General features: G+C 35.8%; 1 protein-coding gene across 5 annotated transcripts in view; it reads right to left on the bottom strand.

The window, feature by feature from the left end:
* Positions 1 to 26,669, bottom strand: part of CPED1 (cadherin like and PC-esterase domain containing 1) — a 315,315-nt gene that overhangs the window by 262,241 nt on the left and 26,405 nt on the right. For 4 of the 5 annotated variants that reach the window (XR_010158959.1, XM_016945383.4, XM_016945388.3 and 1 more), the window contains exon 3: positions 25,855 to 26,038. The exons of the other annotated variant lie outside the window; for it this stretch is intronic. Coding sequence is in view for 3 of the 4 variants with exons in the window: in XM_016945383.4 (XP_016800872.2) it covers positions 25,855 to 26,038 (184 nt within the window). In the remaining variant the exon portion in view is untranslated. The remainder of the gene's footprint in view (positions 1 to 25,854; positions 26,039 to 26,669) is intronic. 5 annotated transcript variants of the gene reach the window in all.

Genomic DNA, 26,669 nt, shown 5'->3' with positions numbered 1-26,669 from the left:
TTCTTCTCCACAGTGTTTACCACCATCTCACAGATTATATATATATATATTTTTTTCTGTATTTGTTTATTATGGTTCCCCCAATTTGAAAATCTGCTCCATGACGGCAGAGACTATATCTATTTTGTTTACTGCTAAATTCTCAGTACCTACAATAGTGACTGAAATGTATAGCATTTGCCACATATTTGTAAAATGTATACATGAGTGAATCAGTGAATAACTGCATGTGAACAGCAATTATAATTAAATCAAAAGCAAGTATATTGAAATTCTATTCTATAAGTTAAAAATAGAATAATAGTAAGAAAAACATTAGTTTTTTCAAAAGGAAATAAATATAATTTTGGTTCTTAGCTGATAAGGATAAAAGAGGAGGAATAAACATGAGAAGAACAAAGTTAATAATTTATTGTGCTTGAATTATACAAACAAATGGGAGATTCCAGTGCTTTACATATTGGAAATTTTCTGTAAACACACATTAATTTGAGGCAGAACAGATTTATAAAGTATAGTTTGGAAAATAAACATGTCCAAGAGCTTCTAGAATACAAAGCTACAAAAGCCAAGCCTCATTTACTTATTCACAATATTAAACTATCATATTCCATAAGGATACAACAAGGATGATTTCCTGAGTTTTTTTCCTTTAAGGTGAAGTACTAAAGGTGTTTAATTTTTTAGTAATTCATAATATTCCTTTACAATATAATATGTGAGGATATTTTATCTGTTCACTGTTCATTTGTATTACCCTTCTTTTCACAACTAAATTATAAAATCTCTATTAAATAACAAAGTATTTACCTGTATCCATCCTTTATCAGGATTAGTGCATAGTATTATGTTCATGAATACATTTTTAGCTTATTGATGATAAATTAAGGTCTATACTTGATTCCACTACAAGATTAGTTGGATATAAGTTAATCATTGCAAATTCCTCTATCTTTTCCCAAATTTCTCAAGTTGCATTAACCAATTCCTTACTCTGCACTTTTCATGTAGGAGATCTATGGAACAGTACCACAGCACCCATAATTAATTTTATTTATGATTGTTCTTTAAGGACAAGAAACAGCCACCTTATTGTTTCTAACACTGATTATAGTAGACACTTAGTAGATGTTTACTGGGTTGACTATTTTAATTTTCGGAATTAAATTTAAGAGAAATCGTATGTACGGAAGCTTGAGATCCTGAATGAACTATACAACATGGCTACAAAATCTAAATAAATCTGGTCTCTTCACCTCAAGTGGCTGGTCATGGGTGTTTACTTGCTATGCTTCTGGCTCCATATCCTTTAAGGGTTAATGAAAATGTTATGTTACACAACAGAGAAATTCTAAACCATTCTCTCCATGAATGGCCTAAACCCATACCAGGGATCAGGCTTTCCTGTCCTAATGTCTACCCTCTTTCTGCCCAACAAGAGGTTGTAAAGATCAATGAGATATAATAGTATCTGTGATGAGTTTTGAGCTCCCCAAATTTTTCTAAGCTACTCATAGGTTCAAGAAAGTGACATTATCCTTAAATTTTGCAAAAGAAAAGATTTTTGTTGTGAAGAAATTAGCCATTTAAATAAGCATAAAAGGAAATCAGTGAGTTTACTTTTGTGAAATAAATCCTTTAAGAAATGTTCACTTTAGAAGGCTTGCTAAATTTCCCTCCTAGTTTTTTAAAATGATTTTTTTAAAAAGGTGTTCATGCCATTTATGTCATTTTCTTTTGAAGTGTAACTGACTATATACATGTGTGGGTATGCGTGTTTACATTTTTACTGCTTTCAAGACTATTGTCTGTCTGGGACAACACTCTCATTACTGCATTTTACGAAATTTCTAAATGTCTGAAATGCTCAGCAGCTTGAAACACCTTAAAACATATTAACATTGCAACAATTTAAAAATCAGAAAACTCCCAGTGCAAAATGTTGGTTTATAATACCATTCTCCAATAAAAGGAAACATGTTGTTGGAGGAATGACTGATTTAAGGGTTGGGGCAGGAAATACACAAGATAAGCCTAGACTGTTGCAGTGTCAGAAAGTAAGAAAGTGCTCAAAAACAAACAAGCAAGCAAACAAAAAAGTAACAACAAAGGTATGTGGAAGACACACTGAAGTCAACGATTAGAGCTGGAGCAATCTGGGCAACTAAATAAATAGAGTGATATTGAATTATAAGCTAAAGTAGAAAATAAATATCCATGAGCCCATAATGGTGCAAATAACTGACTGAATAAATAAATACATAGTGATGAAGAGACAAATCTCTCATGCAGAAGAATTCCAAAACAGTTATGTAGCTACTCTGCCTCCAAGGAGGTAGAGCATAAGTTCTTACTACTTTAGCGTGAATGGCACATGGTGACACCTTTCCAAATAGTTCAATATGGAAAGAGGGAATAAAAGAATAACTTTATAGTGGAAAAACCTAGCAAACATTACCTCAGTCAGATAATCAGGTTAACGTGAACAGAGCTAAGTCATGTGGGTAGTACAAACTCTTGACATGACGTGATAAGGATGATGCTTTATCTCTGTGTTCACACTCCTTCAAACCATAACTCTAGTCTAATCATGAGAAAAACGTCAGGCAAATTCCCACTGAGGGACATCAAAATAACTGACCAGTTCCTCTCAAAACTGTCAAGGTCATAAAAAATGGAAAGTCTGAGAAACTGTCACAGCCAAGAGGAGTGAGCTGAATGAAACGTGATGGCTAAATGTAATATGGTATACTGGATGGGATTTTGAAACAGAAAAAGAACATTACATGAAAACTAAGAAAATCTGAACAAAGTATGGACTTCAGTTTTTAAAAAGTCTGAATAAATGAATTCTCCAGAAGAAACAAGATGATGATTGTTATGTGGTAGTAACTAGACACAGACTTTCACATATTAATTATACATCTCACCAAAGTATTTTATACTTAGAATGTTGTATCACAAAACCAATCAGCATTATAATGCTGAAGGTAAAAATAATTACTTTTTATGTAACATGCATTCTTCCACAAATAAATTCCAATTTTTAAAAAAATTCAGAGGACTGAAAAATAGATCAAATTTGGAGTTGAAAGCCCCTTCTTAACACATGCAGCTCCTCACATGCCTTAAGGTAATAAAAGCCGTCTACAGCAAACCCACAGCCAACATTATACTGGATGGGGAAAAGTTGAAAGCATTCCCCCTGAGAACTGGAACAAGAAAAAGACGCCTACTTTCACCACTTCTATTCAATATAGTACTGGAAGTCCTAGCCAGTGCAACAGACAAAAGAAATAAAGGGCACCCAAATTGGCAAAGAGGAAGTCAAACTGTCACTGCTTGCTGATGATATGATTGTATACCTAGAAAACCCTAAAGACTCATCCAGAAAGATTCTAGAACTGGTAAACGAATTCAGCAAAGTTTCAGGATACAAAATTAATGTACACAAATCAGTAGCTCTGCTGTATACCAACAGTGACAAAGCTGAGAATCAAATCAAGAACTCAACCCCTTTCAAAATAGCTGCAAAAATAATAATAATACTCAGGAATATACCTAATCAAGGACATGAAGGACCTCTACAAGGAAAACTACAAAACACTGCTGAAAGAAATCATAGATGACATAAACAAATGAAAACACATCCCATGCTCATGGATGAATAGAATTAATATTGTCAAAATGACCAAACTGCCAAAAGCAATCTACAAACTCAATGCAATTCCCATCAAAATATCACCATCATTCTTCACAGAACTAGAAAAAATAATCCTAAAATTCATATGGAACCAAAAAGGAGCCACATAGCCAAAGCAAGATTGCAAAAAGTACAAATCTGGAGGCATCACGTTATCTGACTTCAAACTATACTGTAAGGCCGTAGTCACCAAAATAGCATGGTACTAGTATAAAAATAGGCACATAGACCAATCCAACAGAATAGAGAACCCAGAAATAACCCCAAATACTTACAGCCAACTGATCTTCAAAAAAGCAAACAAAAACATAAAGTGTGGAAAGGACACCCTATTCAACAAATGGTGCTGGGATAATTGGAAAGCCATATGTAGAAGAATTAAACTGGATCCTCATCTCTCACCTTACACAAAAATCAACTCAAGATGAATCAAAGACTTAAATTTAAGACCCCAAACCATAAATATTCTAGAAGACAACCTCAGAAAAACTCTTCTAGACATTAGGTTAGGCAAAGACTTAATGACCAAAAACCCAAAAGCAAATGCAACCGAAACAAAGATAAATAGAAGGGACTTAATTAAACTAAAAAGGTTCTGCACAGCAAAAGAAATAATCAGTAGAATTAACAGACAATCCACAGAGGGAAAGAAAATCTTCATATTGTATACATCCAGCAGAGTACTAATTTCCAGAATACAAGGAACTCAAACAAATCAGCAAGACCAAAACAAACAGTCCCATCAAAAAGTGGGCCAAAGACATGAATAGACAATTCTCAAAAGAAGGTATATAAATTTCCAACAAGCATATGAAAAAATACTCAACATCACTAATTATCAGGACAATGCAAATCAAAACCACAATGTGATAACACCTCACTCCTGCAAGAATGGCCATAATCAAAAAAGAAAAAGAAAAATAGATGTTGGCATGAATGTAGTGAAAAGGAACACTTTTACACTGTTGGTGGAATTGTAAACTAGTACAACCACTATGGAAAACAGTGTGGAGATTCCTTAAAACCTTTAAAATGATCTACTATTTGATTCAGCAATCCCACTACTAGGTATCTACCCATGGAAAAGAAGTCATTATATGAAAAAGATACTTACACAAGCATGTTTATAGCCCCACAATTTGCAATTTCAAAAATATAGAACCAGCCCCAAATGCTCATCAATCAATGAGTGGATAAAGAAAAAAAAAAATATATATATATATATATATATATACACACACACCATGGAATACTACCCAACCATAAAAAGGAATGAAATAATGGCATTCACAGCAACCTGGATGGAACTGGGAGACTATTATTCTAAATGAAGTAACTCAGGAGGAAAACCAAACACCATATGTTCTCAGTATTATGTGGGAGCTGCTATGAGGATGCAAAGGTGTTAGAATGATACACTGGAATGTGGGGATTTGGGGAAAAGGCTGGGGGATGGTGAAAGAGAAAAGACTATGCATTGGGTACAGTATACACTGCTTGGGTGATGGGTGCACCAAAATCTCAGAAATCACCACTAAGTTACTTATTCATGTAACCAAACGCCACCTGTTCTCCAGAAACCTATTGAAATAATTTTTTTTAATGCATGCAGCCCCTCAAATCCCTACCTTTCCTTTACCTGTATTACTATTTCCCTCTAAATTTAACAACTCCTTTGGCATTTTATTGACATATATGGTTTTAACTATTGCTTCTGTCATTGGCTCACAAATTCACATTTCTTAGTCTTTCTTATGTTTCAAGAGGCATTTCCAGTAATACTCTAGAAGAGATGCCCTGCTGAAAACGTACAAATTTGAACCCATTATCTCCCACAAAAAGACCTGCTCTTCCTCCTTTTTATTTATTTATTTATTATTATTATTTTTTTAAGACAGGGTCTCACTCTGTCACCTAGGCTGGAGTGCAGTGGTGCGATCACAGCTCACTGCAGCTTTGACCTCCTGGACTCAAGTGTTCCTCCTGCCTCAGCCTCCTGAGTAGCTGGGACTGCATCTGCACACCACTATACCTGGCTATTTTTTAATTTTTTGTAGAGACAGGGGTCTCACTCTGTTGCCCAGGATGGTCTCAAACTCCTGGGCTCACACAATCCTCCCACCTCTGCCTCCCGAAGTGCTAGGATTACAGGCCTGAGCCACTGTGCCCAGTCCTACATTTTCTTTTAATCATCAAAGCTATAGCCACTCTTTCTCAAACTAGAAGGCATAAGGACATCTTCAACTGGTACTCACATCTCCTTCCCAAATCTTATTAATTTCAAACACCATCAATTCGAAATTTAAATTTTTAAAATATTTCCTGGCCTTTCTAAATCCTATCCCATTCTCTAAATCTAAGATATCATCTCTGCAAAGTCTTCTAGCTAGTCTCCCTGCTTCTAATTATTTTTCCTTCTAGAATCTATTTTTCTTCCTATAGTCAGAGTTACTCTCTTAAAATACAGATCTCATCCTTGTCAGAACAATACAGGTCAAATTCGTTAGCACAGCAACAAAGTCCCTGCACATCTACTCCAACCCAGTCTTCTAGTCTCCTTTCCCCAGAAGTAGCCCCTCCCTACCAAAAACACTCCTGTTCTCCAGCCGCACCTGCCTTTTTTTGGTCCCTGAAACTCCAAGCTCTTACAAACCTGTATGCCTCTAGTACGGAGCTCACACTTTTGAATGCTCTTCCCTCCTATATTTGCTTAAGAAATCATTCTTACACACCAAGTGTTCTACTTGTGACACCTTCCTAGATCCCCACATTCAGGATTGCCCATTTCCTTTTCTGTTCTCCCAAAACATTTTATTTCTGCCCTTCAGACTGCTTCTATTTTACCTGATATTACATTTAAACATGTATAGCCTTGCTACTCAGAAATGCTCCATGGATCCACATTGTCATGACTTGAAAGCTTGGTGGAGATGCAAATTTTCAGGCCCCATCTTTGACCATACAAAATCAGAATTTGCCAATAAGCTCCCTAGATGATTGGTATACACAAGTAAGTTCGAGAAACACCTCTGCCCAATTGTTCTTTGAAAGGTCTTACCTTTGTAATGCTCCCTCCCCTACCCACACCAATTATAGGGTCCTACATATAGCTCTTATTTAATAACAGTGTGTTGAATAAAACTTGAGTGCTTAGTGTCACTTATAAAATACTTGATGTCGGCCAGGCGCAGTGGCTCACACCTGTAATCTCAGCACTTTGGAAGGCAGAGGCGGGCAGATCACGAGGTCAGGAGTTTGAGAACAGCCTGGCCAACATGGTGAGACTACATCTCTACTAAAAATATAAAAAATAGCTGGGCATGGTGGTGGATGCCTGTAATCCCAGCTACTCTGGAGGCTGAGGCAGGAGAATCGTTTGAGCCTGGGAGGCAGAGGTTGCAGTGAGCCGAGATCACGCCATTGCACTCCAGCCTGGGCGACAGGGCGAGACTCCATCTCAAAAAAAAACAAGAAAAAAAAACTTGATGTCTGGCTATAATAATGCCCTCCTTATAATCCTTGTTTTGAGTTTGATGCTTTATCTTGGCTTCTTTTATTACTTGTATTACTTGAGTATATAATATGGCTTTTTGATAGACATTCCTTATGCCAAATTCTGCAGAACAGCAAAAGCGGTTTTAGTGTATAATTAGCATTATGACACTTCATTTAACCAATTATTATTCCTTCTTCCTGTTCTACTAAATGTTATTTTTCATGACTTTTGTGAAATGCAATGAACAAAACCTCATCATATCTGGGTTAACATTGTATAATAAGGCATTGGGGATTGTGAGAAGTCTAAGAGGAAGGAGAGAACCACTAATTTCTAATTTATTTCAAGAATAAATCCACACTAATTCAGCACAGATGAGAATTAAGGCTTGAGAAAATATAATTCACTAACATGAGAAAAAGAATCAACTGTCTCTCAATGGCTTATTACTTAATGCCACAAGTATTTTAGGATTACACATCTATTCATAAGCATTATTTTCAACAATCTTTGGAGATTTATTGAACGCAACCATAACATTACTGTGAGATATTTATGAAGGAAGTCTTATTTTCCATTTTAAAATCAAACAATAGATAATCTAATAAGCTTGTTCAGGGTCATTTCAAATAGAGGATATAAGGCATAAAACTCACACCTCCCAGGAATGATAACACTCACATTTTGGGGATGTTACAGGGATGGTGAGTTAATATTTTTAAAGTGTGTAGGACACTGTCAGTATTTGATAGCTTTATATAAGTGTTTATTTAGTGAATAGCTAGGTAGGTGGTAGGTAGATACAGGCAGATAAATCCGACATCTAGGTGATGAACTTTCAAGTAACAAAATGTGACTTCTCTGTGTCTTGCCAGCCTATTATTTAAGGCTTCTGAACACAGTGACATAACATAGTGTCATGAAGAAAACACAGGAAATAATAATCTTCTCTTCTAACCCTGACCCACACCCTCATGTTCCTTCAGCAGGCATTCCTGCTACAGAAGGAAGAAATACTAACTTGACAGACACTCAGCAGTGGTTTCAATCTAAGAAAAAGAGAGGACTTCACAGTAGTTGGCCTCAGTTAAAATGTATGCATATTACCTAGAACCAGGCTCAGCAGTTTTCTCTTATTTGCTAGAATAGGTGACATCTTGAGCCCTGAAATATGATGGAGGAAGGTACATTTTCATGAGTGAATAACAACAAGCTCCAGGTGGTAGGTCTCCTTGGATCCTAACGTGTATGCTTTAGATACAGAGGAAGCTGGGTAATGAGTAATCAGGGCTGTCGCCTAAGACAAGTTTCATCCACTTCACAATTTTCCTAAAATTGGCCCTGTTCCCAGCAGCCAAGGATATATCAGAAGTGTCTCCTAAGGCTAATAATTCTGTCATCTATGAGATGAAGAATATTTAGGCCAATGTGAGACTATGCCAAGTACTATTAAACTGCATCATTTCTACACCTCTAAGAAGTGGTTTGTTTGTTTTTTTTCCTTTTTTTCTCTTTTACTTCAAGTTCTGGGATACATGTACAGAACATGTGCAGGTGTGTTATGTAAGTATACATGTGCCGTGGTGGTTTGCTACACCTATCAGCCTGTCATCTAGGTTTTAAGCCCTGCATACATTAGGTATTGGTCCTAATGCTCTCCCTCCCCTTCCCCACCCCACCACCCCGACACCCGGACAGGCCCCGCGGTATGATGTTCCCCACCCTGTGTCCATTTGTTCTCATTGTTCACCTCCTACTTATGAGACACGCAGTGTTTAGTTTTCTGTTCCATGTTAGTTTGCTGAGAATGATGGAGAAGCACACTTTATCTCACATATTTTAATAGGATTATGCCAAATCATAGTTCCATTTAGTCTCATAATATTAATCTTCTACCTTTCCAGAAATGCTTAGAACATAATTCGCTGTTTTTATCTCTAATTGTTTACTACTAAAAATTTGTATAGCAATCTTGCTTCTTTTGTTTGTCCTCATTTAAAATCATTTTTCCTACTTCATTAACATTATTAATTTTAAGATTTAGGTATATACTTTATAATGTTTTGATGCTTTAAATTCTATCACGTTGGTTCCCACGAATAAGATTGTTGGCTTAAAAGTATATTTAAAGTTGTATAGATATTTCCAGATTGCTTTCCCAAAAAAAGGCCATAATATTTCACATTTCCACAAGCAATGTATGAGAGTTTTCTTTCTCAGAATCCTCACCATCAATAGGTGATATCACTAATTTTAGGTTTTGCCAATCTCATGAATATGAAGTAATAGACTATATTTTAAATTATCTTTCCTTAAGTTTTTATGAGGTTCAGCATCTTCATTTTGTCATTTAAATTTGCTTTTCTATGAACTGTGTATTCATATATACATAATATTAAATTTTACAAATAAAATTATTTTAAATGTAGTCAATAATATATTTTCAACTGATGTGAAAATCAAAATTTTTATTAAAAATAGACATTTTGTGTCATTTTTTAATCTGATGAGATAAATATCCAATACTGAAGACACATAGGGTATCAGCACTGTTGGTGGAAGCAAAAACAGAAACCATCTTTTTGTAGAGAAATTGGCAGAGACTGGCTGAGTGTGGTGGCTCACACCCATAATTCCAGCACTTTGGGAGGCCAAGGCGAGTGGATTACTTAAGTTTAAGAGTTTGAGACCAGCCTGGCCAACATGGTGAAACCCCATCTCCACTAAAAATACAAAAATTAGCTGGGTGTGGTGGAAGGCACCTGTAATCCCAGCTACTCAGAAGACTGAGGCAGGAGAATCGCTTGAACCTGGGATCGTGCAACTGCCCTCCAACCTGGGCAACAGAGCAAGACTCCATCTCGAAAAAAACAAAAAAAGAAAAAAGTTGGCAGGCAGGCCCACAGTTTTAATATTTTTACCCATTGATGCAATAATTTTGTATTATAACTCAAATCTCTAAAATATGATATAAATGAATATCACAGCAAAGTTGTATTTTATAGCAACAAGTTGAAAAAAACTAATTATCTATTAAGAAGGAATTTGTTTAAAAATATGGTGTATGCATACAATAATATGCTAAAAAGAATGAAGCATGCATTTTCTATACACTTTCAGGAAATTTGTATGATATTCTGGTTAAAAGCTCAGGTTTGATGATAAACTGACCCTTGGGTCAAGCGTCAACCTCACCACTTATGACATGAACTGCTTTGGATATATGACTGCCTAAACCTCAGTTCATCTTTGAAATAGAAATATCTACCTTATGGACTAGAAGTGAGAAATAGATTAGTTAATACATATAAAGTGCATAGAACAATGCATGTAATTAATATAGTAGTCCCCCTTATCAGCAGGAGATATGTTTCAAGACCTCCCCCCTCAAGTGGATGCCTGAAACTATGGATAGTACAAAACACTATAAAATACTATTTTTTCCTATATATACATATATTTGATAAAGCTGAATTTATAAATTAGGCACATTAAGAGATTAATGACAATAACTAATAATAAAATAGAATAATTATAACAATATACTAGCATCACTACTCTTGCCCTTTGGGGCCATTAAGTAAAATAAGGATGACTTGAGTAAAGCACTGAGACGAAAGTCGATCTGATAAATAAGAAGGCTACCAAGTGACTCAAAGGGTAGGGGGCATCTACAGCATGGAGATGTTAGACAAAGGGACGATTCATGTCCTGGGGCAGAACAGAGTGAGACAGCTTGAGATTTCTTCATGCTACTCAGAATGATGCACAATTAAAGCTTACAAATTGTTTATTTCAGAGTTTTCAATTTAATATTTTTGGACTGCAGTTGACTACGGGTAACTGGAACCACGGAAAGTGAAACCATGGATAAGGGAGGAATACTGTACTCAATAAAGGCTAGCTTAAAACTATTGATTTAAAAATGTATTAGTTGTTTAAAATTGTTAATATGGCAAGTCTTTTATCATGTACTGTTTGTAAAGAGGCAGGAGGTAAAAGAGTAGAACATAAATGTGTGTGTCTATCGTGTGTGTGTGTGTCTGTGTGTGCATGTGTGATGCTTAAAAAGATTCCTGGAAATATGCACAACATTGTTAACCATGTTATCTCTGGAATTTGGAGTAATTTTCACTTTTATTTTTGTATTTACCAGTATTTGATTGAATATTCCACCATAAACATGTAACATCTTTATAAACAGGAAGACTATGCATCAAGGTAAGGAACATCATTCTCTAAAACATAAATTGTCTTTTACACACTGTATCTTTCAAAGCACTATAAAATGCCAAAAAAAATTATACAGATATGAAAATGTATATAAAATTAACCTGGACATTGATCATTTTAAAATTCAAAATGTCTGATATAAGACAGAGTGCCTTAAAAATACTCAATGTGACAAGACAAGATAATAGGATTTCGTTCCTTAAGACAAGAAATAAAAATCAATTTTATCATGTGGTAATCATGTCATGTATGATTATAAAGTAGAGATTTCAGGTACCACACAAAATTAATTGTTGCTGATTAACCTTAATATGCTATCTCTCCTGAAAGTGGACAAATAATGAACAGAAATAGTTGAGCAAACACACCAATGAAAATGTAAACCCTTGTTATTCCTGATACATTTGCTATCTGGATGAGTTTTCAGATAACTGTGGAACGTGCCTGCCATTCCAGCATTCCCAGCATTTCTAATATGACACAAATAATTTTCCAGAAGAAAGTTCATCAGTTTTATACTACAACTATGAATTTGGAATTTCACTCTATACTTCCATAGAACAACAGGTAAAGTCCTCAATCTTAAAACAGCCTCACTTATTAAAATAAGAGATTTGTTTCTTATGGGAAATTTCTTGTGCAGCTGATGAGAAATGACTTAACCTTTGCAGATAGAATTTTGATAACACAAATGAAGAGCTTTAGAAATGATTCTCATCCTTTATTCCAATAACTTTAATTTCAGAAATCTATGCTAAAAATAATTAGGAATGTGGACAAAGATTTACATATAATAATGTTATGATTGCATTATTTACAACAGCAAAACAGTGGGAAATATAATTATCTAATGATGTTGGAAAAATTAGGTAAATTAGGTTAAGGAAGTATTAAATAAATTTATATAATATAACTTTATACAGCCATTGAAATAATGTTTACAAAGTTTTTATGGTATGTGTTTCTGATAATAATAAAGCTAAAATGCTTTATTATTATTAGCTATTAAACTAATAGCTAAGAAAGCAAGCTAGAAAACTGCATAAAATGTATAAAAGCTTATAAAGAAACATCCAAAATTAATTATCATTGTTGGTGGTTTACAGGTAATCCCTCTCATTCATTAGTGTACTTCTTTTTTTTTTTTTTTTTTTTTTTTTTTTTTTTTTTTTTTTGAGACGGAGTCTTGCTCTGTCGCCCAGGCTGGAGTGCAGTGGCGCGATCTCGGCTCACTGCAAGCTCCGCCTCCCGGGTTCACGCCATTCTCCTGCCTCAGCCTCCCGAGTAGCTGGGACTACAGGCGCCCGCTACCACGCCCGGCTAATTTTTTGTATTTTTAGTAGAGACGGGGTTTCACTGTGTTAGCCAGGATGGTCTCGATCTCCTGACCTCGTGATCCGCCCGCCTCGGCCTCCCAAAGTGCTGGGATTACAGGCGTGAGCCACCGCGCCCGGCCTAGTGTACTTCTTTTTGCACTTTCCAAATGGAATGGACCTTAAAGGTCATTTAATCCAAAAATATCCATTTTATGCAAATGAAAAGCATCTGGAGAAATTAAGCAATTTAGACATGGTTTCACATAGACAATGCAACCTAGGCCAGTGTTTTTTCCACAGTATCATCTTGCTTCTCTTTGGGGCCTATAATTATTATGTGCAATAAAACATGTGTTCATATTTTTGCCTTGATCCTACTCTCTTCCAGAAAGTTCAGTGTGTCCAAAGACAGTCTAAATTCAGCTGCTTGTGCTATCATTTTAAAATGAGATCATTGGCTTTGACTGTGAAGAAGCTAACATGTACAAATACTTTGCAAGTCAACTCATAATTAATGGGTTCAGCGTCTGCGCAAATTCAGTGTGGGGCTTCTCACCAAAGTGAAAGGTTGATTCAGGGTCCTGGCAAGGCAAATGAGGAATTGTTTGGCTACTAACTACTTAAATAGGAAATACACAGAAGTTCTTTGTGCTTCTGTAAGAAAAGCTGAAAAACCATAATAAAAAAGTAACTAGCACAGTCATTCTCAACACGTGGTCCCAGGACCAGCATATTACCATTACCTGGAAACTTGTTAGATATCCAAATTTTTAACCTGCCTCTCCATTCTTACTGAATCAGATCTACTGTGAGTAGGGCCCAGCAATCTGCAGTCTGCAACTTAACAAGCCTTCCAGAGAACACTGATGCATGCCAAATTTGAAAATCACCATCCTAGCAAATCAGTAGGTACCATGGTAGAGCTTTGCCAAAACTATGTTTTCAGGCAAACATCCAGACAGGGATTCCATTTAGCTTCTGATAATTATAAAATATAGAGCTAGTCAGGTCCCCGAGAGTCGCCTCTGCTCTCCTCATCCCTTAATCGCTTGTTTAGTGACTCTGATAAGGAGGTGGAATGTTAAACAAGATTTTTTAAATTCCAAGAGTTCCCCACTCTAAATGGAACATTTTGTTGTATAAATGGTGAGATTCACATGTGACTTCCTACTTTTCCTTCGAGAAAGAGCTGAAACTCATTATTATTATTATTATTATTATTATTATTACTAAAGGTTATAATTAACTTGTTGGTGGAATTCTTTCTTTGGCAACAGAGATGTCACTGGCTTGATGAAATCTGAAAGAATGTTACAAAGAGACTTCACTAGGGGTAGGGGGATGTGAGTTCTGTTCCTCAGTTGGTTGAGCTCAGACACAGCCCTGAGCACATTTCATTTTGCTGTACCATAGAGCTGTTTCTTATGAAGATCACTAATTTTTTTTTCCAAAAGTCCAAAGAAGAAAATGGCACTTGAATATCTGAAGGAGAGATTCAGCTATTTTATTAGTATATTTGTGGGTTTGTTTTTTCAATTGCATATACATTTAATTGTGTATCTACTAGGTATATGCACGACATTGTTTTATGCAGAATACCATATAAATAGATGAATGAAATACTCCCTGCTTCACAAGAAGTTTATAATACAAAAGGGGAGATAAGATGAACACAAAAAAATTATCAAAAAGTATGACACAAATCATACCCTAGGCATCAGAGATATATGAATAATGTGTGATGAGGTCTAAGGAAATTTGTTCACCATTTCTAGCTTGAGAAGAATTGAGGGGGGAATTCATACATTCATTTGAACTTTAAGAAATGACAGAGCCAGGCGAGATGGTTCACGTCTGTAATCCCAGCACTTTGAGATGCTCAGGCAGGACAATTGCTTGAGCCCAGTAGTTCGACACCAGTCTGGGTAACATAGTGAGATTCCCCTCTCTACAAAAAAATAAAATAAAATAAGAAAAATTAGCTGGGCTTGGTGGCACGCTCCTGTAGTGCTGGCTACTCAGGGATTGAGGTGGGAGGATCCATTGAGGTCAGGATGTCAAGGCTGCAGTGAGCCATGGTTGCACCACTGCACTCCAGCCTGGGCAACAAAGCCAGATTGTCTCAAAAAAAAAAAAAAAAAAAAAAGAACTGACAGAAAGGAGGGAGCTCTAGGAAACAAAAACTTCAACATCAATGCAAGGCAGAAAGCTTTGAAATGTGATCAGGCAAAGGTGAGCAGGCCAATTACTATGGTTATCCTCCCTAGCCATGTATTAGTATCACCTGGGAAACTTTTTTTTTTTTTTTTTTTTTTAAATAATGATGTCCTGGTCTGTCTCCCTCCCCCAAAATTCTGATTTAATTTTCTGGAGTGTCACCTGGGCATTGGCTTTTTAAATTTTTAAGTTCCTTAAGTAATTGGAATGTGCGGACAGGCCTGAGAACCATGGCTATAGCAGGGATGTGGAAGTGTCTGACCCCATGGCAGGGGAAGTATTGAATGCCTAATTAAGAAATATGTGTTCTGTTTAGCAGAAAACAATAGGGGAGTGTTTAATAGCCACTATGATAGCACAAGGATGAGGCAAAGCAGCTGTAGGGAAAGGGGAGCCATGGCAGAGCAGATGCACATTTTACAGGGCTTGGTGACAGATGTGTGTTGTGATTTCAGGAAAGAGAAACTGAAACTGTAAGGAAGCAGGTAGACCCCTGAACAGGCCAGTTTCTCTTGAAAACTTGAGATTCCAGTTCACCTAAGTAAGCAAGTCCTCTGTTTTTGTTTTTTTGTTTGTTTTTTTGACAGTTATACTATTGTCATTTGCTCAATGGAAATATAAAGTTGGCATCACTGAAATTAACAAGTTTTTAAGAAAGAAATGATCGCTCAGAGCTTAAGGAAGACTGCCTAAATCATAGTGATCTCCTAACGGGGACGGGGGATGTGATGATGAGCTTTAGAGCTGAGAGAGTGAGGGAATATGGACTAGCAACAGAAACATGTCAGGCAAGAATGATAGATACTGCTGGGATAGCACTATCAGTTGTGTTTTATACATGTTGAGGCGGTAGGACACACAAATCAAAACATCTATCAGGTATCTGGACAATCTTGACTCTCCAAATTCTGCCCATAGGAGACAAATTAGATAGGATTCAACCTTATCTAGAGGTTACATCTCCTGAGGGGGATATTGCTTCTGCAGAGTACAAAAAATTCTTGACGAGAGTATCAAGAAAAGGAAAAAAATGACTGGGGATAAATATCTTGGAGAATGTCCATATTTGGAGAAAGAACACAGAGAAGGAGGGGTTGAAAGATGGGAGATGCAGGTTAAGGCATCATTCAGGAGGTTAAGAGGGAAAAGGGTTTGGAAGAACACTCCCAACCCATACCACGAGCAAGGTGTTTATTCCGCTACGGCTCATGCATTTCATCAAGTTTGGGAAACACTGCTAGAGTAAGAAAAAAGAAACTGAGAAATTACCTCAGTGAATTCACGTCAATGCTTAATTCATTATTTAAATAGAATTTATATAATTTTTGAGAAACACTGATACTCTACTCACGCCCAAATCTATTCTAATACCAAAAATATTGCAGTTTAATAGTGACTGAATTTCCTAACAAAAAGGAATTTCTTGGTAAATTGTGAAGGCACAATTTTAGGAGATAGGTGGGGGTGAAAGTCATTATAGACAGTTAACTGGGGAGAGATTGCTAAGAAAAAAATTCTACTTTTTCTTAAGGCTTTATTACCCAAATGGTAGTTTGTAAGTCCACCAAGAGACAGTGTTAGAGGGAAGCAACTTCAGCTAAAAAAGATGAAAGACCTTCAGGGGAAAATGTTAATTATTTTGGGAAACGTCAAGTCTAAAAAGGAAGTGAGTTGGGAGGTTTCAACAATATTTATAATATTGAGAGTAGAAAGTAAAAGTTGTACAATCATTAAAAGAGTCTGGGAACTATAGTTAGAAGCTCCCAAACTCCTCCCAAATTGAGAAAAATGTCAAAAATACTTCAAGCAGCTAAACTGGATAATGCATTGGCGTAGCAAACACCCTGTACCTGGAGTCTCCAAACTCCCTTTTTAGTTAATCCACAAACTGTCGTTTGAAAGCTCCCATATGAAGGAGTTTGTTTATCTTTCCTGGAGTCCTTCCTCAATCTAAATGTAATTCGGATATTATGTGTTTTTACAAATTAAATCTGCCATTCAAAGCACAGTTTAGGCAAAACCAAACAAAAATGTCTAATTTCTTTTCAAAAAATAGTCTTTTTTCCATTTTAAAGACATACAAAAAGAACAATGACCCGAAGTAAATTATTTATCAAAGTTTCAATGCTGCATTTTTCCTTAAAAATAAAAGAAAGTACATCTAACAAGACAGTTCAGAGAAAGTATCTTCAAAGCTATATTTAAACATTTCCCAGCTTTAGACAATTTAAATACCCAGTCTGGTTTCTATGAAACTTAAAAAGATCAAACAATTAGAAGGAAGCTAGGCTTGAAGGGGCAATGCTAGGGACTTTGGTAAACATCTGGTTGCCATTTTCAGTTGTAAGAGCTAACCCATTTAAGGAAGCAGTTTAGTTTCTTTGGAGTAAAAACGAGACACTGGCTTTTTGTTCTCTGTGCACAGCGAAGGGTAAAGAAAACATCAGAATGGGGAGGTCACTCTAAGCTCAACTTTTATAAATAAGAAAATTTTTTTCAAAAATTAAAGTAAATTGAACTCAAGTCCCTGTAGTCTAAACAACTCAACTGAGTTAAGGTTAAATAAACATTCCTTGAGCTCCAGTGAGCCAATTAAAGAACGAATTCTGTTTGGTTGTAAATACATCAGTAAATCTATAAGCACTGAGGAAAATAACAATAAACCTGAGCATACAATTACTGTGTGTCATAACACAGTAAAATAGAATAGCGCAGTCTTACATGTTTCTTTGATTCAATTCCTTTTTTCCCCCCAGTTTGATTAACTAAATAAAGTACAGAAGCACTTCTGATACCATCCAAAGCCTATTACTTGCATAATGAAAAACGTATGTCAAACGTGTTCTAGGCAAAACACCGGCAAGGCAAAACACACAGTGCCTTTTAAATGTGACCTTTACTCTTTTGTCTTCCTGCTAAATAGTCATAGAGCATATTAAACTCAGGAAAGCAGCAGGGTGCTGGTGTGGGGCTAGAGGGGGGAAAGGAATGAGAAGAGAAGTTCATTAGGCTCTCAAGTCTTAAATTACCAGCAGAAGCATCTGCTATAAATGCGCACTATTAGTCCAAGAGGGCCACCTCCAGATTTGCTCCATACTGGCGTTTCTCACCTCTTCCTTGACTGCTATTTCTCTCTTCTGCCCGTGCAACACCAGACAAAGCAAAGACTAAAGAAAATGAATCCCTGCAATGATAGAGATTCACATTTTCGTCTTGTTTTCTCTCATTCTGTGTCTTATATTGTACCACAGAACTGTAGAGTTGAAAAAAAGCTTTGGTGGTTATTTCACTCATTCTGCTACATAATACAGCAACCCAGAGTTGCTTCTGTTGCAACCAAACTTCCTACTTTTTGTTCTGGGCTGTTCTATTGCTGGACAACTCTGATAGATAAAATGTCCTTCCATAAACTGGTCCTAGTGATGCCCTCTTGAGTTACTAAAAATAAATCTTGCATTCAAGCACCTTGTTAAACAATGGGAATACAAAAACATTGGTTCAACTACTACAGGGCCTCCCAGAAACATTCTCTTCAGTTGAACAATCTGTTTTCTCATTCCTGCTACAGTTCTGGCTTCTGCTGCAACTGTAGAAATAAACCCTCTTGAAGTATATGTAAATAATTCTGACAAAATGATAAAATATATTCTGTGTCAGAGTCTTTTGAACTACATATTACTGAGACTTGACCCCAGGAGCAGGTTAAAAACTTTGAAAAATATGTATATATATATTTTTTTGGCCACTTACTATCCTATGAAGTAAAACAATGATTTACTGAATAGCATCTGGATGATAGGAAAGATAATAATTTGATGGTGTCTTTTTTCTCTAGAGAAGTATGTTATTAAAATTCTGGATCATAATATATGTTTTTTCAAAGCAAAGAACTGGAAGACCAATAAAACTTACATTACACTAAGAAATAAACTACAGAGCATAATATAGAGGATGCAGATAGGACCTAAGTGATATGACGCGGTTTTTGACTGTCCTCCTTCTTGCTTTGTATGTTTGCGAGTAGCAAAAGCTGTATACTTACTTTTACCAGAGAGCATCCTTAGGCAACACTGTGTCACACTGCTTTATAGGCTATTGAACCTTCAGTAAATCAATTATCACCTCTCAGCAGATGACCCACAAATCTACATCTCCTGACCTGGCATTTCTGCTTGCTTGAGTTTCTGCTGAATACATCCCTATGAAAATTCACAGCACCTATAACTGAATATGTATAGAACAAAATTCATCCAACCTGTCCCAAAATCAATAGGTCAAGTAACCTGGCAAATGTAACAGGAGAGCCTTGAAAGCAAGGCAAGAGTAAAATTCTTAAAAATGGACACAAGTACTCAAAAGCCCCAGCAGTATAGAATCATTTGATGTATAAACTATCAGCCCTATGTAATACTATATTTATGGTTTCATTATCTTTGGTGTAAGAGTGGACTTAAGTCTAAATAGAATATCAGTGTTCCTCTAAAGTCAAATAAAATAAAAGTTTTATGAACCAAGTTTAATATGAGTTTCCTGAGTGAATTTGCTGTTTAAGGAGCCCAAATATTGATGTACTATTTTATCTTCCTTTGTTCATGTATTTAATAAATATTTATCATATGCCCCTATGTGGAAGGTGTGGTTATAAATGATAAGCAGAAAAGACATGGTCCCTGACCTTAGGAAGCTTACAGGTTTTTTTTTTAATGTGAGATTTTTCCAAGGGAATAATCCAGGAGAGTATGTCAGAATTTCAGGAGGATTTACAACCCAGACCTTCTAATGAGAACATATAAGTCGAGAAGGCTAAATTGAAAAACACCTATCAAGTTCATTTTACCCATAATAACATCCAACAGCAGCACTCTTATACTACTGCATATTTTAAATATACCTCCCTACAGGGGAAATGTCATATTCTCCTTTCTGTAACTACTTCTTGACAGCAGTAACAATATTATCTCCCGTTTATGGGGTGATTACTATGTACCATTCTTAAAACAACCTCAAAAGGATCAACTTGTAGATGAGAAAACCAAGACTTTCAGAGGATAAGTTACTTGCCCAAGGTTATGTAACCATTAAAAGGTAACACTAAGGACTCCAACCTAGGTTCTGTCTTACTTCAATGCTTATACTTTTTAATTTCCAAAGCCTACTACCTCCCCAAGAAAGTTATTATTGTGGTTAAGCTCGACTTACTTACGGGCAATTTAAAGCTCGACTTCCTTATAGCTTCTTTTTTATTACAAATAAAAAGAAAAATGTGAAATATGTTTTCCATTACAAAGGTTAAGATTGATCTGTCGTGGATGTTTCTTTTCTATACAAACTACAGAAACAGCTTTTGGCAAGTAGCCACTATAAATAACCTTCAAAATTATACTAAATTTCAAGTGATATACTGATGTTGGACATTCTTTAAAGTGCAAGTGAATGTAAATAACATATAGGAAGATAGAAATCTATTAAATTATAAACAAGGAAGGAAATAGATCTTCCTTTTTATATTTTCCACAACATTAAGTAGTGATCTGTATCTCTTGCTCTATTAACTATATCTTTTAATAGTATTTCCCAAGAACACATGTGGGTAAATAACAGTGTCCTTATTAGGAGTTGAAAAGCTGTGAAGCAGCATCATTTAAATACTACTCTCCAGAACACACTGTATCAAGTTCACTTTCAATACAAATTCCAATAAATACTATTTATTGTAGTATTAACTCTAGCCCTTTATGGAAATGTCTTTGCTATATCATGCTGTAATGTTATACTCTCAACTCATATTAGAATGTTGCTATATGAACCAAGATATGACATCTACTTTATTTCCAATACAAATGTTGCTCTGGCTTTTGACCCATTGCATAACTTACTGTTGTTTACTCAATACTCCCTTTGAAAAAATTGTTTTAAATTTCTCATTTGAGCATGTGGGAAGTTAGGGGGATGAATCATAATGGTTCCTTCTTCCTGAGAGTAAAACTTCTATTATTTCTCTCATTGTTCTAGGTGCTTGGAGGCTCACAGACAAAACTAAGCCTAAATTATAGTAGCTAAGTGGAATAACCAGTTTGGCACCTAATTTTATATGTACATTTTATTAATTTTGTTATTATATATTTTATTGTAAACCTTCAAATCCTTTTTGAATAAGATTTGGTGTAAGTTAAAAAATGAAATATCTCAGTCCTAGAGTTGAATCATCAACTTGGTATGACATCAAGTTACATAGGCTTATTCCGGATACAGGAGCTAGGAAACTTTTTTCTGTAAAGGACCTAATAATAAAAATTTGAGGCTTTAAAAGCCATACAGACTCTGTTGCAATTAATCAACTCTGCCTTTGTAAAACAAATGCTGCCAAAGGCAATACAAAAGCAGAGGAGAGTGGCAGTGTTCTAATAAGACTTTATTTACAAAAACAGGCGGTGGGCCAGATTTAGCCAGTGGACTATAGTTTGCCAGCCCTTGGCAAGGATATCTATATGGTCTTTTACTTTCTGTGTTTCTTCAAAAAACATTCTATGTTAAACCCTCAAGTTATAAAAACAAGAGCAATTTTAAACTGCAAGACTGACTTTAATTCTGTAGCTTGCTTGCAGGTTTGCATTTTGTTTTTCACATGGATTATAATATACATAATTTGTTTATTTGTATATCCTTTTCAATACAATATGTGTTCAGAAATTGACAGAGAATTGCCAAATATCCACTACTCTTCAAGTATACATAAATGGTTCTGATCCAATGATAAAATCTACTCTAAGTCAGAGTCCTTGATGACATACTACTTGGATTTTACCACTGGAGTAGGATTAAAACTTTCCTTTTTAGGCCACTGTGCACTGAAGCATTGATTTACTAAACAGCACTTACATGATAGGAAACAAAATAATTGAATGGTGCTTCTATCTTTTCCTTTAGAGAATTATATGTTCTCACAAATGCAGGGACATAAGATATATTTTTCCAAAGCAAGGGATGGGAGAACCATAATAGTGCATATGTTTACTCTGCTACGTTTTGTAGGCCTAAATCTGTAAAGACAATTGTTCTCATACTGTTCTCAAAATCAGTTTAAAGATGAAATGCTGTTTGTAAATATCTATGCAGTTAAATCATAGGCAATGTAATAGCATAATAGCAAGCAGACTGTTGCATTGTTTTATTCCCAAAATTAACTCTAAAAATTGTTACTCTTTGAACCAATAATATGTCCCTCAGAACAGTGCTTCCCAAACTGGGCTACACATAAGAATTACCTGTGGCTGTTTTTAACATGTAAAATCCTGGGTTGCTTTCTCTGGCTACTGCATGAGATAAAACACTGACTGGACTTTACTTTGTCTCCTTCTAGAACTCTGATAAGTTTGGACAAAGTGATTCAATCCCCACCACATACTACTCTGAAGTTAAGAACAATTAATGCCTTTAACAGATAAAAGAACTAGGGCTCAGAGAACTTAACTTGCATAAGTCATATGTTCATAGCCCTAAAATCTCTCCCAATAGAGACATCAACTTCTCTTATGTCACTAGAAAGGAATTAACCAGTGGGTGGGGTGACATAACACCCATATTCTAATGTAGGACTCGAAACTGCCTACTTCTTCCTTTTCAATAAGTGTCTAGTGTATGAGTCATAGGAAAACTAAACCAAATACAAAACTCAAAGTTACTCTACCAGTAAATATTATATTTAATAGTAGAGTATTTCCTATCTGGCTTATGACCATTTCAGTTTTGCTGATTTTTATCCTTTTATGTTACTCAAAAGGTTAAAAAAGAATGACTCCAAGCTGGAAAGGGGCCATGTGTCCTTCAAAGGATGGTGCAAAGTGAGTGACTTTAATTCTGTAGCTTGATTGCAGGTTTGCATTTTGTTTTTCGTGTGGATTATAATATGCATAATTTGAAAGTGCAATATGTATTCAGAAATTGACAGAAAATTGCTAAATATGTACTACTCTTCAAGTAGACATAAATAATTCAGATCCAATGATAGAATCTACTCTAAGTAGATTTTAGAGGAGAATGGGATGGATCAGGAAAGGACAGGAAAGCAGGTGAAATAGGTGAAATAGAGAAAATACCTTCTATATTTATTGTCCTAGGATGAAAAATACATTTTATCAAAGTGTCAAAACTGCACCTGGGTACTCAGTAACATTTGTGAGAGTATCTGTTTTGTTTCTAATGTAATATTTTCAAATTGCAGGTTAGTAAACAGCAGAAAATGCTGTGGTAAAAGGAAGTGGAGTAGGGTTCTGGATTATTCTGAATTGTTTCCTCTTCCCCCAGGCTGCTCAACTTGGGAAGGTTTCGTTTAAATATTCCCACTATAGTTTCATATTCTCTGTTGATATGCACATGGTAAAAATAACCATGAGATGAATATGTGAAACTAAAGCAAAACAAATTCTGTAAGAATCACATTTCTAGGAAATATTGTTTTGTAGCAAGTGCCTCAATTCAAACATAATTTATAGATTAAATTTGTGGCATGGAAAATAGGCTGCAATAAAAACGTTTTCTTTTTATACAATAAATCATCAAGGAAATGTTAGATTATAGTCACAACTCTTTTTTTAAAAAAATTTCAGGTATTTGATGCATATTGTTCTCATAGTAAAAACTACAAAATCAAATAAAAAAACAAAAATCAATGTTCCATACTCATGAAATTGTGAAATTGCTACCCTTTCTTGAGACCTGTCCAGTAATAATATCTTATTATACACAGTAAAAGAATGCCAAGACAGAGGTAGGATTTAGATGTTTTAAAAGCTGTGGGAATGTGGGAAAAGGAAACCAAATCAGCATTTACACTGACAAATTCTAGGGACACTATATAGTTATCTTATGCCGCTGGGCCCAGCAGTTCCTTTGGCTGCCATATTCTATTGCCTTCAGGCTGTTTTTGCACTTCCTTGATATTTGGAAGCTGCAGAGTAATTCTCCTTTTTGTGGTAAAACTGACCCAAGAACATCGAGGGAAAGAGGAGATATAATCCATCTGTTTTGCAGCTGGAGAAAATAGAAAACTAAAATTAAATTCAAGTTGAAATGTACAGATAATCCATGTTGTGCCCATAGAAAGTCAGTAGCAGCACCAAGAAGGCAGGGAAATATAGGAATTTTAGAAAACAGTAGCATGTTATCAGGGCCATTCTGCACGGCTCCAAGAGCATGGGTCCCATGGCAGTGTGCAGTAGTTATACAATCACCCCTTCAGTGATGGGATGAAATATTTTGTTGAATGAAAGAAATATTAAACATTTCATATTTTTTTCTTTATACTAATAGCTATTCTGATAAATAGGTTTCTAAGTATCATTTATGGGTATCCCAGGACTCTAGATTGGTCTTACATAATAGAGCCAACACCAGTGAAAATATAAGGTTTGCAAAGTTTCTTTTCAGATCTCCATAATACTCCAGAGCTTTCCTGTTTTGTTTTCTTTTCCTCATTTGCTCCCAGAAGCTCAGTGCTTTAGATTTCCACACTACTCCTAGAAGGCAGTGATGACTAAATAGAATAAACAAATGCCTGTGTCCCCATGATCCAGGCTCTGCGTATTTTAAGACCTTCTTTCTTCTCATCAAAGCAGATCTTCTGGGCTCTATTCCCTCAGAGTTTCTTCTAAGTAGCTCACAGTTTCACTACCAATGTGATAAAGGATAGCCATGGCTAAATAGTCCCCCAACCTTCTCAGAAACATCTTCCCAACTTGCTTTCATTCATTCGCCAGCACAAACCAGCAAGGGGGCACCTAACTGAAGGAGTGCTGTGATGATGGCAAGATTGTTCTGAAAGCTACTGTAATACCAGGATCTGACTCTTCTCCCCCAAAGGAACCAATGGCTGAAAGCACTTAACTCAAATTGCTTCTCCTCCTCCCCTTTTAATAAATAGGAAAATAGATATATTGTAAAATCATAAAGAGAAAAATCTGATTTGCTTATTCTGAATGAGGGTTCTGCATTATTGTAGCTCTCAAAATGATAGGTAAGTGCAGGATTATGGACTAAAGGAGAGATTGAAGTATCAAAGAGGTAAAAAGCCAGAGCAGAGAAAGTGAGAGTTGAAAAACAGGTATCACCATCTGTCCATCCCTCACACCAGATGTAAGATGCAGGGTGAGTCACTTCAGCCAGTAAAGCCTCAGTTTCCTTTTCTGCAATCTGGGTTAGGGGTTGGAATTAATATTTCTTAATCTTAGGATGCTTGGCAGCTATAGTGTAAGTTAAATGTGATCATGAATACAGAGTATAGCATGGAATCTGCCACAGTTACTTGTTCAAGAAATGTTAGGTCTTATTGTTATTGCCCTTTTGACTCTCATTATTTACTCAACTTTCTTTGCAAATAACTTGTTTAAAAACTTGTCTTTTATTATTCTCTCCAAATGACAGAAATAATGTACTAATGGTACATATGATCAATATCCATACTTCTTTCCTATTTAGAGCCAATCTGTGAATCACATTTAAGCTGGCTTCTGGAAACAATTTCCAGCACATTCTACTTGCAGTCAGATGAAGCTGCAATTTTCTTAAAATATGAAGCAGTTTGGGTGCGGGGCAGAACATGTATTCAGTCTCATAAACATGAACATATTTTATGTAGCATTTAAACATGAACTATACAACTCCAAAATGCTACAAAAATATAAATGAAATAATTTCAGGAATAAAGAGACACAGTTAAAGAAAAATAGAGGAGAAGTTAAAAAAAGAGATAAGTTTCCTATGATGTGAGAAAGTTGGTCATGGATAAATATTTGTTTTTATAAATTTTTTTAGAGGGAGATAGTAGCACATTCTAGAAATTGTTTAACATTATATGTCAAGTGACTTTGGCAGTTACTTCTCACTATTCTGACCTTGTTCTAGTAGCCCCAGCCCTAGGCCGGCATTGAGCCTTTCTTCAGCGATGACAACCGTATAGCCATGTTGAGTCAGAATGTGCTGGTGTAGCTGAAGCTCTGTTTTGCTGTAGAAAGGAGGCCTGTAGAGTATGGCCCTTCGGCCATGGCTGCCAAAGTGTGTCTCCATTGATTCTTTGACCTAAGAAAAGAAGGCATAAAAATTCAATATAAAAAAGTAGTACATTTCCCTTGAAGGACATCATGAATGCAAATCAAGGGCTATTTGGGAAGTTACTCTAAAGTTTTTCTCTAGAAGAGAAAGGCAGTTTCTCTGAAAGGCTGACAAGGACAAAGATGACCTCATATGCAAGAACTGAAGGTCAACTGAATTGTCCTCACTGTAACAGAAAGATGAAAATTTTAGGCCATAAAATATAGAGGTCCTTGGAGGAATACTGATGCATAGAAATATAGAGCTCAACTCTAGCTGAAAATACAAATTAATAGCAATGCCTTTCATCTGTACTGTGCTTTTATAAAGTAGTTCTAACTGCATTATCTTTTAATAGCTCTTTTAGGTAAATATAGTAGAGAAAACACTCAGAGAGGATGGGTTTTGTACTGAAAGGACATGGTCAGGAAGGGGTCAAGGTGAGAAGCAATCCAGAGCTCTTTGTAAATAAACAATGCTGCAGTTTCTCTCAATTAGGCTGTAGCAAAACTGGAATGCATCTCAGTGAGGTAGAATGGGTCTTCACATGTGAGGAGAGGAGAACTACTGAAGTATCATAATTCTACGTTATTCCCTCAATAGTTTATTGCTCTTCCAT

Source organism: Pan troglodytes, chromosome 6 (genome assembly GCF_028858775.2).
Source record: "Pan troglodytes isolate AG18354 chromosome 6, NHGRI_mPanTro3-v2.0_pri, whole genome shotgun sequence".
NCBI lineage: Eukaryota > Metazoa > Chordata > Mammalia > Primates > Hominidae > Pan > Pan troglodytes.
The sequence above is the reverse complement of the archived record's forward strand: the minus strand, read 5'-3'. Positions and strand labels throughout refer to the sequence as shown.